The sequence below is a fragment of the Bos taurus genome, chromosome 16 (assembly GCF_002263795.3).
Source record: "Bos taurus isolate L1 Dominette 01449 registration number 42190680 breed Hereford chromosome 16, ARS-UCD2.0, whole genome shotgun sequence".
NCBI classification, from domain to species: domain Eukaryota; kingdom Metazoa; phylum Chordata; class Mammalia; order Artiodactyla; family Bovidae; genus Bos; species Bos taurus.
The window spans coordinates 41,855,181-41,869,812 of record NC_037343.1 but is presented as its reverse complement, the minus strand read 5'-3'; the positions used below and the strand labels follow the sequence as shown (position 1 = coordinate 41,869,812).

Sequence of the window (14,632 nt, the reverse complement as noted above, 5' to 3'; positions counted from 1 at the left end):
TGTTTTGTTTTGTTTCATCTTTTTTTTTTCCCCTTGCAATTGACTTAACAAAATAATTTTAAGAGTCTAAAATTTGCCAACTGTACCGCAGTGGCATAATGTGTTACTCTGATGTGAGTGCTTTTAATCAATCAAAAAGCACTATATCCAATGATGTATTGTCTCATATTTCTTCTTAAAAATTTATTTTATTTGGCTGCGCCAGGTCTTAGTTGCAGCAAGCGGGACCTTGAATCTTCGTCAAGGCATGCAAACTCTTAGTTGCAGCATGTGGGATCTAGTTCCCTGACCAGGGATGGAACCTGGGCCCCCTGCTTTGGGAGCATGGAGTCTTAGTCCCTGGACCATCAGGGAAGTCCCATAATTCTTAAATACGTGTTTGCTTGTACACAGTAGAAAGATTTGCAAGAATTAGTATGATAATCCATTTCATGCTGTCACCTCGCCGTCCCTCCTTGAACCTGGTGATATCATTCTAATGGTTACAACTGACACTGTCCCAGCCTTTATCCTCCTCCTGAGATCTCAACACTGCATGTCTGCTCCATTGATCTTCTGTTCCCTTCACTCTTTTTGCTAAATTGCACTCATGTCAGTAATGCATTTCCTCTCACCTGATATGCATATTTGTGTAAATTTTATGGGTTAATGTTCTTCCGTGTGAGTCATTAATATTTCTCAATTAACCATCTTCTTGAGAGCATCTGCTGTAAGAGCAAGTTAGTTAGGCATTGATTCAGAAAAGTCAGCTCAGATTTTATTTATGAGGGATCAACTAGAAAACCCTTCTTGCTGAAGATCTTTATAAAATGTGCTACTTCCTGCCTTAGTGGGCTTCCCTGGTAGCTCAGCTGGTAAAGAATCGCCTGCAATGCGGGAAACCTGGGTTCAATCCCTGGGTTGGGAAGATCCCCTGGAGAAGGGAATGGCTACCCACCCTGGTATTCTTGGCCTAGAGAATTCCACGGATAGAGGAGCCTGGCAGGCTACAGTCCATGGGCTCACAAAGAGTTGGACACAACCAAGTGACTAGCACACACAGTTCCTGCCTTAGTAAAAGTTCATTGTATGTACTTGACTTTTTCTTTAATAAGTTGGGGATCTTACAAGATGTTAGAATCCCCGTTTGACATCCATTCTCATTATAGATGGTTTGAATAATGTCAACTCCCTGTTTGTGGGATGAGACCATTCCCAAGGAGTATTGTTTTTCTGCATGCCACAGAACCTATAGTGCCCTTTTGAGGTAGAAAAAGGCACCCCCTTAGAGCTGAGGACTTAGAATTTCTAACAGGCCTCCCCTCTCTGAGTCATTCCAACGCCGACACCTCTGCTAAAGGCCCATCGAAGGTGCTTTTTGTGTGGGCCGTAAGATGCCTTCCTGAGTGAATTTGGGCTACACCTCAGTCCCCATTTGTGCCCTGTAGCCGAATGCCATGTTTGCTCATAACCATGGACATCAGCCCTGCAGCCTACCTATACAAGTTTTATTTTTAAAGAATTTTATTTTAAAGAAGTTGTTAGTTTCCCAAACCAAAGAGCAACATATACAGCAGAAATAACAGAAAATTAGTCATGACAAAGGAGAAGTAATTATCTGGTTTTAATAATAGATCATATAGTTCATGGGTACATGTTTACCAAATGTCAAATTTTCAAAGCTTAAAAAAAAAAGTTTGGTGTTCTTGTATTACAGTTCTTTCTAAATGCCCCTTTTAATAGCCTTATTGAGCTATAATTCACATTCTATACAATTTACCCATTTAAATTGTACATGCAGTGGTTTTTAGTATATTCACAGAGTTGCACAACTATCATCAAATCAATTTCAGAATATTTTCATCACCCGGAGAGAAAACATGCACCTGTTAGCAGTCACCGCCCACTCTTCTTGCCCCTGACCGTAGGCAAGCACTAATCTACTTTCTGTGGCTATACCTTTGCCTGTTGTGGATGTCTGCAAACCTTCTCAATGTTTATGGAGCCTAAGCATTATTAGAACCATCAAGCAAATAATTGCTAGTGATTTTTATACATATTGGGCATGAAGGATATCATATTTTTCAACATGTTAATTTTTTCCCATTTGTTCCTAGAATGTGATGTCACTTAATTGATTAAAATGTGTGTGTGTGTATACATACACACATATATATGTATATGTGTGTGGACATACAGTTACCCCTTGAACAACATGAGTTTAAAGTGCTCAGGTCCACTTACATGCAAGTTTGTTGTTTTTGTTTTTTCCAATAAATATTGTATTTTCATTTTATAAATCTTTAAGTGTGGGGAAAAATTTGTGTTGCATTAGAGATCACAGTGTGTGGAATCTAAAGAACTAGGGTTGAGTCCTGATTCTATCCACATTATTTCAGCTTGTTGTCCTTGGTTGAGCCATTTATCAAATTCTTCATTTTTGAGGAAGAAATAGCAAAATGTGGATTTTTACCTGTGTGGAAAGTTGCTTCCCCTAACCCCTTTGTTGTTCAAGGGTCTACTGTATGTGTGTGCATATGTGTGTGTGTGTGTGTGTATGTAAACCATATATGTGTATATATATTACCACTAAATACACATATGTTTAATCATTCACTGATGGGTCTAGTTTCCCAGCAGAAATATTGTTTAATGGTTGGTTTTTTTTTTTTTTCCCCTGATTGTTTTTTTTTGTTTTATAATCAGGCAGACAATTTTGTTTTAATATAAAAAAATGTTCACCATATTTGCCAGGAAAATTTTAAGTAATATCCAGATGTGAGTGCCTACTGAAATACCACCTCAGAGTTAACCATTGTGAACGGTTTTCCCAAACGTTTTCTATTGTTTGCTGACATACAAATCTTTGTTTAATCAAAATAGGATGCTATTACACCTTTTAATCTACATCTGCCTTTATTTATTTATTTTGCATCTTGCCTTTTTAACTTAATCTTTGCACATTGGCCACATCTGTCCTTGAAGACCTGTCCAAATTCTTTTAATGGCTACATGAATGTGTGCGTGCTAAGTCTATTCAGTCGTGTCCAACTCTGTGCAACCCTATGGACTGTAGCCTGCCAGACTCCTCTGTCCATGGGATTCTCCAGGCAAGAACACTGAAGTGGGTTGCCATGCCCTCCTGCAGGGGATCTTCCCAACCCGAGTCTCTTACGTCCCCTGTATTGGCAGGCAGGTTCTTTACCACTAGTACCACCTGGGAAGCCCTATGACTACATAGTCTTGCATATTGGGTGGATAAAAGTTGATTTGATCAGTCACCTGCTGCTACTCCAGGACCCTTTTAGAAAAGGAATTTGGACTTTGGGTAGTCACAGAAATGGAATGAACTATCACATGTCACACCTGCGTTTGTTTAGCGGCTGACTCTGAACTCCTGTGTGGGAGTGTGGCCACCAGGCCAGTGTCCCAAGTTTGTTCACTAGCTGATGTGTAGGTAGCAACAGGTTATGGGGAGAGAGCACACAGCAGACTGTTTTCCTTTGGTGCCAGACTGCTACTGCTTGTGCATGATGTAGAAATAAAATCACTTCCTTTGAATTGTTCCTCAGAAATGTCCCTGGCACACCTGCAGATTGTTTGCGAAACTGCTGTGTTCCGTGAAGTTTAAGGAACTGTTTTAGGAGCCAGGCTGGATCTGTGCCTCTTCTAACATAAACTGGAAGTTGTTTTTTTTAAAACAGTCTCCACGTTTGTCTCGTGACTCACCTCTTTTTCACAGATCCTAACTGCAGAAGATACTTAAAATTAGACTTGCTAAATTAATTTGGTTCTGGTTAATGGAAGCATTTGTTCATTAATGGAGTAAGTTGGGTAACACCAGTGAGGGCATGAGGACTTTAGTGTTTGGCAGAAACAGGGCACTTAAAAATATGTAGTTTAAAACTTCCTAAAGCATATTCACCTACAGGGGTGCTGCTGAAACGTCCATGTAAGTGATTTTGATTAAGAAGGACCTGAGGGCGTCCAAGAGTCTGTGTTTCTAACAAGCCCTTCCTGAGTGCTGCTCTGGCCATCAGTGCTTTGAGTGGTGGGAACTGGAAGGTTTATCCTTTCTAGGTTATGGTAATTCTTCTTATCTGCTTATAACTTTTTCTTTACTCACACATCCCTCTTTCAGAGTTTGGATTATGATCGCTGTATCAATGACCCTTATCTGGAAGTTTTGGAGACTATGGATAATAAGGTGAGTTCCTTATTGATCTTTTGGGACCAAGTAGGTTTTATGACAGCCTCTTTTTCTTTTTTTAATTTATTTATTTTAATTGGAGACTAATTACTTTACAATATTGTAGTGGTTTTTGCCATACATTGACATGAATCAGCCATGGGTGTACATGTGTTCCCCATCCTGAACCCCCCTCCCACCTCCCTCCCCATCCCACCCCTGAGCACTCTGTCTCATGCATCGAACCTAGACTGGTGATCTGTTTCACATATGATAATATACATATTTCAATGCTATTCTCTCAACCCTCGCCTTCTCCTGTAGAGTCCAAAAGGCTTTTCTATACATCTGTGTCTCTTTTGGACAGCCTCTTTTTTGTTCTAAATACTTTAGTGATTTCCTTAACCTTTGGACTCTTAACCCTTTTCATGGGATATTTATTAATACCATCTATTAACTAAATTAAATCTATTAATTCCTTAGTCCTTCAACCTGCCAGCCAGCATGTCCACTGTCAGTGCACCTGGCCTGGCCCTTCGCGTTCTTCATTCTTGCATTGTAAAGCTTCCCTACCACACCAGACATCATCTCTGTGCTTGCTGTCCATGTGGAATTTAGTCTGAAACTGGTTGCCTAAGATGTAGTTCCCCGTTGCTGCCATCATAATCCTGAGTCATTCTTTTCCTTTGTGAACAGAAAGGTCGCAAGTATGAGGCAGTCAAGTGGATGATGGTGTTTGCCATTGGAGTCTGCACCGGTCTGGTGAGCAGGCGAGGAGATTGTGGGCCAAGGGGCAGCAGAGGGCAGAGGGCATGTGCCAGTCTGGCAGATAAGTCATTTGTCCTTCTAACAGAGAATGCCTTTTTTCTTTCTTTCTTTTTTAAGTATAATCCTGATACTTTTTTTATACTTTTCAATTTCTGAAATGAAAGTGAGCCATGCAACACTGATGTCCTTTAAAGCACTTGAAGTCTTGCTCAAGACCTGTCCTTTGTTATGTGGTCCCATTAGGTAGATGGCAGAGTAGGGAGAGTGCTTAGTGGATGCTGAAGTCACTGTGCAGGGAGAAAGCAACATGATGAGAACGAAAGTGTGGCTATTATGCTCTTTGCTCGAGCACAGCATGCCAGTAAATAGGACATCGCGGATCTCCATGAACTCATTACGCCATCCCTCTTCCCTGAACACTGCTCATTTTACCTAGAAGGTAGAGCTGGCAGTTGTGGGTAGAGGAATACGCCTGAGTGCACAGGGTTCTGCGTCAGCACATTCACAGATGAATCCCAGACAAGAAGAAATCATGAAATATTGCCAAAGATTGTCATAGCAAAAGTCTGGAACCATAACTGCTGACTCACCGTGCTTCAACCCGGAGCAGAGAAGCTGGAAGAGTTAGTAGACAATCCAAATGATAAATGTCAAATCTGATTTTCTGACAATACATTGTTAGAAAAGGGGATTGTCTTCATCCATACAGACTGCTATAGCAAAAGTACTGTGGACTGAGGGGTTTAAACAACAGGCATTTACTTTTCATAGTTCTGGGGTCTGAAATGTCCAGGCATTTCAGATCAAATGTCTGTTGATCTGGTGTCTGGTGAGGGCCCAATTCGTCATTCACATATGGCCGTCTTTTTGCTGTGTCTTCAGGTGGCAGGAGAGGCAAGGGAGCTCTCTGGGGTCTCTTTTATAAGCACACTAATGCTATTCATGACCTAATTACCTACAGAGGCCCCCCCCCACCTCCTAATTAGAGGAGGTTAGCATTTCAACATATGAATTTGGGAGTGGGCAGGGGAGACCACAAACATTAGCCCGTAACAGTGTATATGTATTCTTAAGCAGTAGCCTGTTCATCACCTTTCTCTAGAATTAACCACAGGTTTCAAACTTAATTCTAGATAACGTACTCATTAAGTGTAAATGCGTATTTAAACATAACATAGCCATAGGAACTGACCACAGGTTTTAATTTCAGATTTTTACTGTAGTAAATTCAGAGATGAAGGAACATCTTACTATTTAAGATTAATAGCATTCAGGAGGCCTCTTTGATAATGTTCTGCCATTGTGGGGAATCGTGGGCTGATTTAATTGTTTTATTTTGCTTTATAGTTTCCTGGTTGCAGATTACCTTGTAATAAGCATAGTCACTAGCCATATAGGTGTTAGTCTTTCTGCAACCGTCGTGTCAAACTCTAGCAACTTTACCGAACACCCTCCTGTTCTGCCTTAAGGCAGGTCTGAAAGCAGACCTGCCTTAATAATGTAGCAACCATCTCCTCTTGCTGCTGGCTCTCTTCTCCTTTGATCTGTCACTGTTTATTGTTTCAATATTTAAAAGCCCCCCAAGCACTGGTTTGTGGGAAGACCAGAGTTAAAGGCACAAAGCCTTTGATCCTGAATTCACATGGTCAGAAGTCTTCCCAGTTCTCTGTTAAGTCCTGAGCATGCCCTTCAGAGAGTGAGCTAGTGGAACAGGAGTGGTTTTCTCTTATTCACCAGGCTAATCATTGGCTATACAATGGTTATAAATCGAAGTCATGATTTATAAAATGGTAATAACAGAGTGCCAAAGAATCAATGCTTTTGAATTGTGGTGTTGGAGAAGACTCTTGAGAGTCCCTTGGAATACAAGGAGATCAAACCAGTCAATCCTAAAGGAAATCAGTCCTGAATATACTTTGGCTGCCTGATGCAAAGAGCCAACTCATTGGAAAAAATCCTGATGCTGGGAAAGATTGAGGGCAGAAGGAGAAGGGGGTGACAGGAGATGAGATGGTTGGATGGCATCATCAATGGACAAGAACTTGAGCAAACTCTGAGAGATAGTGGAGGACAGGAGCCTGGCATGCTGCAGTCAAGGTGGTTGCAAAGAGTCGGACATAACTTAGTGAATGAACAATAACATGTGCAACAGCCATATACTACTCCTGAGTAGGTACTGGCTTTCAAAGTAATATTCTGATACCCTAATGTTTTCTACACTTACCCAGCTAAGGATCACTGAAAGTGTGTTTGGCTTTCTCCTTTTGACCCTACCTTTGGGAAGAGCAGAGCAGGCCCTCACACGCCTCTGTACTATTTCTAAGCACTCTCCGTCTTCCTTGGTCTGAGGTTCTTTTTTTATTCTTATCCCTATGTGTTGTAACTCTCCTTCTGACAACTTAGCTACACCCCTTCTTTTGTCCTCAGAAGGGCTGTGGGACCAGACTCAGGTGGGGCACTCCTTGACTAAGGAAAGGCCTGTTCACACATGGCCTGTTGGTAGCATGGGTGCATGTGACCAAGGAGAACAAGCGGTGGGGGGTGGGGGGCTGTGTTTCCAGGGGAGTGCCTATGACAGTGTGGAAACTCAGGTGACAGCTCTTGTCCTCTTCCCAGGTGGGTCTCTTCGTGGACTTCTTTGCTCGGCTCTTCACGCAGCTCAAGTTTGGTGTGGTGCAGGCATGTATCCTTTACAAGGGTCACAGTGTTCCCCAACATGTGTGGTTGCTCACCCTGCTTTCCCATACAGAAATGAGTTTACAGACGTGATCTTTGAAGAGCTACTTATTGGCCACTTGTGATTAAAGTTTTGCATTATTATCAAAGGACACAGAGGAAGACTTGAATAGAAAGATGCTCATGGTCATGGTAGTAAGACACGAAGCCCAGATACCTGTTTTTTCTTATCAGTCTGTGAACTGATTGTGGTTCCAAGGAAAATCTCACTAGAATTGTTCATGGAACTTGAAAATAATTCTCTTCCTAAATTTGTGTGGAATCATAAAGAGCCCAAAGTATCTGAGACAGCTTTGAACAGCAGATGGGACTGGCCGTCCTAGATGTCAAGATTTACATAATTTAAGATATAGTAATTAACCCAGTGTCATATTGGTACAAGAACACCCAGTTAGACCAGTGGAAAGTAATAGAGAAGCAGAAATGGGCCCACACACATACAGCAATGCAGTGAGTGACAGAGTTGATATTATAAATCAGTGAGAAAGGATAGGTTTGTTAATAAAAGATGCTGGGAGATTGGTTACCCATCTGGAAAAATACAAAATTAGATTCTTACTTTGTACTATACATTAATTCCAGATGGATTAAAGATGTAAATAGGCAAAACAAAACTTGAAGAGACTGTGTAACGTCAAGACCAGGGAGTAATCTCTAAGAACTCCAGAAGGCATGAAGATCAATAAACTTGATGACATCAAAGTAAACATTCTGTTTATACACGCATCAAAAAAAAAAAACTCAGACAATAAAACTCCATAAACAAACTGAAAAACAAGTTTACAGCTTAGGAGAAGTGACTCTCTGTGCATTTAAGAGACAGATAATTAGTATCCATAATAGAGGGAGAACAGCAACTCAATTAAGAAAAAAGCCGAAAACAGCTCAGTAGAAAAACATACAAAGGATGTGAGCAGACAGTTCTCAGAAGAGGAAAATGACCTGTGGAAGAGCGCTTACCTCACCACCAGCAGGGAAGTGAAAGTTAAATACACAGGACGGTGCGCGTCCCTGACTCCTGTGGAAGAGCGCTTACCTCACCACCAGCAGGGAAGTGAAAGTTAAATACACAGGACGGTGTGTGTCCCTGACTCCTGCGTTTGTGTTCTAGGCGTGGCCCTCAGACATGCACAGAGATGTTCATTGCATCTCTGGGATTGCAGAACACTGCTGTCACAGCAAGATGGGAGAGTGGGCCAGTTGTAATTTAGATGGTGTAATTTCACATAGAAGTTAAAATGAACCAGAGCTTTTAGATCAACATGGCTAATTCTCAAAAAGTGTTGAGGGAAAGAGAGCAAGGGTAGAAGGTGCATCAACCGCAACGCCACTGTTTTAATTTCAGAAACACTCAGAACAGTATGGATGCACATGGACGTGTTCCGGGGAGGATGTGCAAGGGTTCACCTTAGGGGTTTCTTCCATGAAAGAGGGAGGGAGACACAAGGGGTTTTGTTGCTGTTTTGAACGGTATCTAGTGTTTGAATTTTCAAAAAGCACCTGGAGCAGATGTGGCTTAACACTGAGATTTGTTAAGGCTCTGAGGGTACAGATGTTTGTACATCTTGTAATGTTTGAAGTATTTCATGATTTTAAAATGGTTCCTAGTGTAGGAGACAAAGGCTTCCCTGGTGGCTCAACGCCTGCCCATGCAAGAGTCGCGGTTTCTATCCCTGGGTTGAGAACATCCCCTGGAGAAAGAAATGGCGACCCACTCCAGTATTCTTGCCTGGGAAATCCCTTGGACAGAGGAGCCCAGCAGGCTACAGTCCATGGGGTCGCGAAAGAGTCAGACATGACTTAATGACTGAAAACACCAATGAGAAGATATCTCAGACAGTTGTGTTTTTGTGAAGTTTATATGTGGAAAACAGGAAGATGTGCAGTAAGCAGCCCCCATGCTTCAGAGGAAGAAAAACTGCTTCATACTTAGTGGTGGCAGAACCGCCCCTACTGGCAGGCTCGTTTTCCTTAACCCCATTTCTGCAGCGGTGGAGGAGTGCAGCCAGAAAGGCTGTCTCGCGCTGTCCCTCCTGGAACTCTTGGGTTTCAACTTGACGTTTGTCTTTTTCGCAAGCCTTCTTGTCCTAATTGAGGTGAGGTGTGATGGGGGTGAGGCAGTGGGGGTCTTCTTGCTCATGAGGTTGTTGGGGAGTCCATTTTTCTCTATCTCCATTTCCGAAATGTCAAGACACTGATTTAGTGTCTTGTAGAAAAAGTGATCTCTCTTTCACTTAGAGAGGTTTTCTGAAAGTGGTTTCAGCCTCTGGGGAGATTAAAGGGGAACAATCTGGACTAGGAGGTTGCCTCTCAACCTTGACAGCACATTAGAAGAAACACCTGGGGAATTGTGAAAACACCTTAGAATAACAAATGCTTTAAACCTTGCTGCTGCTGCTGCTAAGTCGCGTCAGTCGTGTCCGACTCTGTGCGACCCCATAGACGGCAGCCCACCAGGCTTTCCCGTCCCTGGGATTCTCCAAGCAAGAACACTGGAGTGGGTTGCCATTTCCTTCTCCAATGCATGAAAGTGAAAAGTGAAAGTGAAGTCGCTCAGTCATGTCCGACTCTAGCGACCCCATGGACTACAGCCTACCAGGCTCCTCCATCCGTGGATTTTCTAGGCAAAAGTACTGGAGTGGGGTGCCATTGCCTTCTCCGGCTTTAAACCTTAAAGAACTTTAAAAGTGACCAATACCCAGCTTAGACAAATGAGGTAAGAGTCTCCGGAAATGAAGGGCGGCATTTGGCTACCTGATGCGAAGAGCTGACTCATTTGAAAAGACCCTGATGCTGGGAAAGATTGAGGGCAGGAGGAGAAGGGGACAACAGAGGATGAGATGGTTGGATGGCATCACCAACTCGATGGACATGGGTTTGAGTAGACTCCAGGAGTTGGTCATGGACAGGGAGGCCTGGTGTGCTGTGGTTCATGGGGTCACAAAGAGTCGGACATGAACTGAACTGAACTGACTGACTGTTGAAAAGCCTCCCCTCGCAGGAGATGTTAAATCACCAGGAACTTGTTAGAAATGCATCAGGCCTACTGAGTGTGGTGCTGTCCAGGGTGAGCCCAGTGGGTTCTGAGTTTCTGAGTATGCCTGCTCTCCCCCTCAGCCAGTGGCAGCCGGTTCTGGGATCCCCGAGATCAAATGCTATCTGAATGGCGTGAAAGTGCCTGGAATCGTCCGTCTCCGGACCCTGCTCTGCAAAGTCTTTGGAGTGCTGTTCAGTGTGGCTGGAGGTCAGGAGGGTCTTTCTTTCTTCTTTTTTTCTTTTTTAAAAATATTTATTTGGCTATGCGGGTCTTATTTGTGGTGTGCAAGCATCCTCAGTCGTGTCCAACTCTTTCTGACCTCGTGGACTGTAGCCTGCCAGGCTCCTCTGTTCCTGGGATTCTCCAAGCAGGGGTATTGGAGTGGGTTGCCATTTCCTCCTCCAGGGGATCTTCCCAACACAGGGATCAAACCCGCATCTCCTACATTTCCTGTAGGAGGCACCATTTCTTTACTGCACCATCTCAGAAGCCCTGTTATTTGCAGCACACAGGGTCTTTTTAGTTGTAGCATGTGGAATCTACTTCCTTGACCAGGGATCAAGCCCAGGTCCCCTGCATTGGGAGCTTGGAGTCTTAGCCACCGGACCACCAGGGAAGTAACAAAAGCATCTTCCTGACGTTTATCTTTCAAGCCTTCCAGGATTGAAGGCGACAAGAATCATTATGGGTGTACATTAAGCAGATGTGGCCTTGGAAGTTTCTACCCTCAAACAGATCTCTGCACTTTTTGTTGATGAGTTAGTTTTTAAATGTAAACGCTGTTAATAAGTTACCATTCAGAGCTGTCTGACCAGCGCACCATTGAGTTTCAAAGTAGAGCGACTATCTAGTTGGTTTGTGGAGTTGGCTTTTAGCAAAGTCAGCAAGATTTTTGTGCCAGATGGTAAATATTTTAGGCTTTGTGGGCCAAGTGGCAAAAAAGAGCTATTGTGTAGGTGCTTAAACTTACATAACCACTTCAGATGTATCCACTCAAGAACGTAAAAACCATTCTGAGCTCTTGGGCTGTATAAAAATAGGCAGCAAGCCTGTCTTGGCCCACAGGCTACGATTTGCTGACCCCCAATTTGGAATTTCAAGGTTGCTGCCGCTGCTGCTAAGTCGCTTCAGTCGTGTCCAACTCTGTGCGACCCCAGAGACAGCAGCCCACCAGGCTCCCCTGTCCCTGGGATTCTCCAGGCAGGAACACTGGAGTGGGTTGCCATTTCCTTCTCCAAAAATTTCAAGGTTACTTTCTCTTTATTTGATAAGGATTTGACTCACTGTTAGCAAGTCACTTGATCACCTCTGTTTTATAGTTGTAAAGAGAAAGGTCTATGTAACAAAGATTGTTCTGTGCTGATAGATTGTCTTGCCTTTTTCCACCTGTTCCCAGGGCTCTTTGTGGGGAAGGAAGGCCCCATGATCCACAGTGGAGCAGTGGTGGGGGCTGGCCTCCCACAGGTAAGGGTTGATGGGCTATCGGGGGCGGATTGGCCTTCAGAGTGGGCCTCCTGGGCAGGGACGTGTCCGTAGTTAAAATCGGGAGAAAATCCATCAAGAGCACCCTAATGTGGCCTTGGGATCCATTATCAGTTTGGGTTGATGAGAAACTATGAGGTCTATCTCCCAGGAGAGCAGGTAGCTGGTACCTGGAGGTTGTATTGGGGCCCTGCAGGGTCCTGGGAGCAGAAATGGAACAGAGAGAGAGTTCAAACGAAAGTCACCCGGTGCTCCCACAGCCATTGCCAAGCGCCTGCACACAGGGTGGCTTGCAGAGCATCCCGAGAGAGGCTGGAAGCCTTGGCTATGATGGTTTCAGGCACAGGCCGATGCTGATACTGTTGGATGCGGCAAGGGAATAACAGCTGCTGTTCATCAGGTGCCATCTGGGCCAAACTCTCTTGTCCCATCTCCTCTCTTCTTTAAAGCCACTTCAGGGACTTCCCTGGTGAGTCCAGTGGTTAGGACTCTGAGCTTCCACTGCCATGGGCCTGGGTCCCATCCCCGGTCAGGGAACTAAGATCCCACAAGCCATGTGGCCCAACCAGAAAAAAGCCCCCTCGGGTTTAGTTGTCCTCATCAGCATCATTCCTAGATGAGGAGCCGAGGCTCAGGGAGGCCAAGGGGCTCACTCAGGACTCCCATACTCCCCTTCTCACAGGCTGGTCCACAGAGGAAAGTCTCAGTTCCTTGTGAACTGTCACTTGTAGACAGTTTATGTCTCACATTCTAAGGGGAGGGAGTTGCTGCGGTCGCTGTGTTGTCCAGGAGAAGGAGAGAAGACCCTGTCGCCCAGAGCCCATCTTTTGATCTCTCTCGTTACTGCCTCATCTCATCTCCATGCACTGGCCTCTAGGAAGTAAGCCGAGAGGTAGAAGGAGGCCAGGCCGGGGCGGGGCGGTAGTCTGAGATTTTGTCAGGCAGTCACTTGGCTCTTCCCTGGTGACTGCCCCGAGCAGAGCTCACGTCTTCTGTAGCAGCTTTCAGTTCCTCTCCACCCTTTACCCAGCTGTCTCCCCTTTTCCTTTCAGACTTGTTGACTATGTACAAAACGCAGTTTCTGAAGGAATCCGGGGGTAGGAAAGAAGTTCCTCCTCAAAGTCAGCTCTTTTAGCAGGTGCTGTCCTAGACTCTCCTCCTTGTGGCTCCTGCCCAGGAGCGGTCAGGCTGCAGGGACTCCCAGTGCTGTGGCTTCCTGCAGCCTCGGGCCCCTCCCTAACTCTGTTTTCTCCTGTTCTAGTTTCAGAGCATCTCCTTACGAAAGATCCAGTTTAACTTTCCCTATTTTCGAAGTGACAGGTATGGAAAGGTTAGAAATTGGGGTGTTTTTTTTTTTTTTTAAACAAGCTGTTTATTGCCACTGAGACCTTGTACCTGCTCTAACCAGGCTCATAGTCTCCCTGCCTTGGGTGGGCTGCATGCAGAACCCGACCATCAGGAAGTAGGTGGGCTTTGAATTATTTTTCTGAAAATTAGGAGCACAAGGGGCAAGCAGGCATCACAGCTTCTGTTTTGCCATAACCCAGGGCCTAGAAGCATCTCTGGCAACAAAGAACATGGTCCAAGATAAAAAATACAACCAAGAAAGTCCACTGGCATATTATCAAGAATGGAGTTTATTTACTTGGTCCGCCACTTCAGGCTTGGAAGGTCTCTGCACCCTGTGCGATTTGCAGGTGTTACTGACCTGCATGCCTGGCGAGGCCCTTGCAGTCAGGGGCCCACACCCAGGTTGGGGTCCACCTTCTCACCTTCCTGCCAGGTACTGTCACCTGTCCTTCTGCTTGCAGCCACACTTGGCCATTTTCTCTGGTATTGGGCTTTCTGGAAGGAAGGTCTAGGGAGCCGGTGGCTCAGTGGTGACACCGGAAGTCTTCGACCTGCCTTCTGAGAGTTCATGCTTGGAGTTGCTAATGTCAGGGAGCCTCCCGCCTGGCGGGGTTCAAATAGGGGAGAGCACCTGGCTGGTTCGTGAACTGTGTTCAGTGCTGAGTCACTTCAGCAGAAATCGAAGCCCTTTGTGAGCCCTGACTGTTCTTGGGTCTCGAGATAATAGAATGTCGGTGCATAAGGAAGTTAGAAAACTGCCCTTTGCAGCCTGAGGACTGTTTCTGAGATAAACCATCTCTCTCTCCACCCCTTAGAGACAAGCGGGACTTTGTATCAGCAGGGGCAGCTGCCGGAGTTGCTGCGGCTTTTGGGGCCCCCATTGGGGGCACCCTGTTCAGTCTGGAGGAGGGTTCGTCCTTCTGGAACCAAGGGCTCACATGGAGAGTGGTAAGGAGGGCCTTCCCCGAGCTTAACCACCCACCCCCACCCCAGGTTTCATCTGGACAACTCTTACTCGATACATTTACCAGGAGTTTTTTTTCTCCTCTTTCGCTGTTTACCACAGACATACTTTATGTACAGTCATAAAT

The 14,632-nt window shown here is 44.7% G+C and overlaps 1 protein-coding gene across 4 annotated transcripts in view; it reads left to right on the top strand.

The window, feature by feature from the left end:
- The window catches only part of CLCN6 (chloride voltage-gated channel 6), a 30,816-nt gene that overhangs the window by 2,833 nt on the left and 13,351 nt on the right, over positions 1-14,632 (top strand). For all 4 annotated transcript variants that reach the window (XR_001502066.3, NM_001205870.1, XM_059875397.1 and 1 more), the window contains exons 3-10: positions 4,121-4,186; positions 4,865-4,930; positions 7,553-7,619; positions 9,662-9,768; positions 10,790-10,916; positions 12,106-12,173; positions 13,453-13,511; positions 14,357-14,489. Coding sequence is in view for 3 of the 4 variants with exons in the window: in NM_001205870.1 (NP_001192799.1) it covers positions 4,121-4,186; positions 4,865-4,930; positions 7,553-7,619; positions 9,662-9,768; positions 10,790-10,916; positions 12,106-12,173; positions 13,453-13,511; positions 14,357-14,489 (693 nt within the window). In the remaining variant the exon portion in view is untranslated. The remainder of the gene's footprint in view (positions 1-4,120; positions 4,187-4,864; positions 4,931-7,552; positions 7,620-9,661; positions 9,769-10,789; positions 10,917-12,105; positions 12,174-13,452; positions 13,512-14,356; positions 14,490-14,632) is intronic.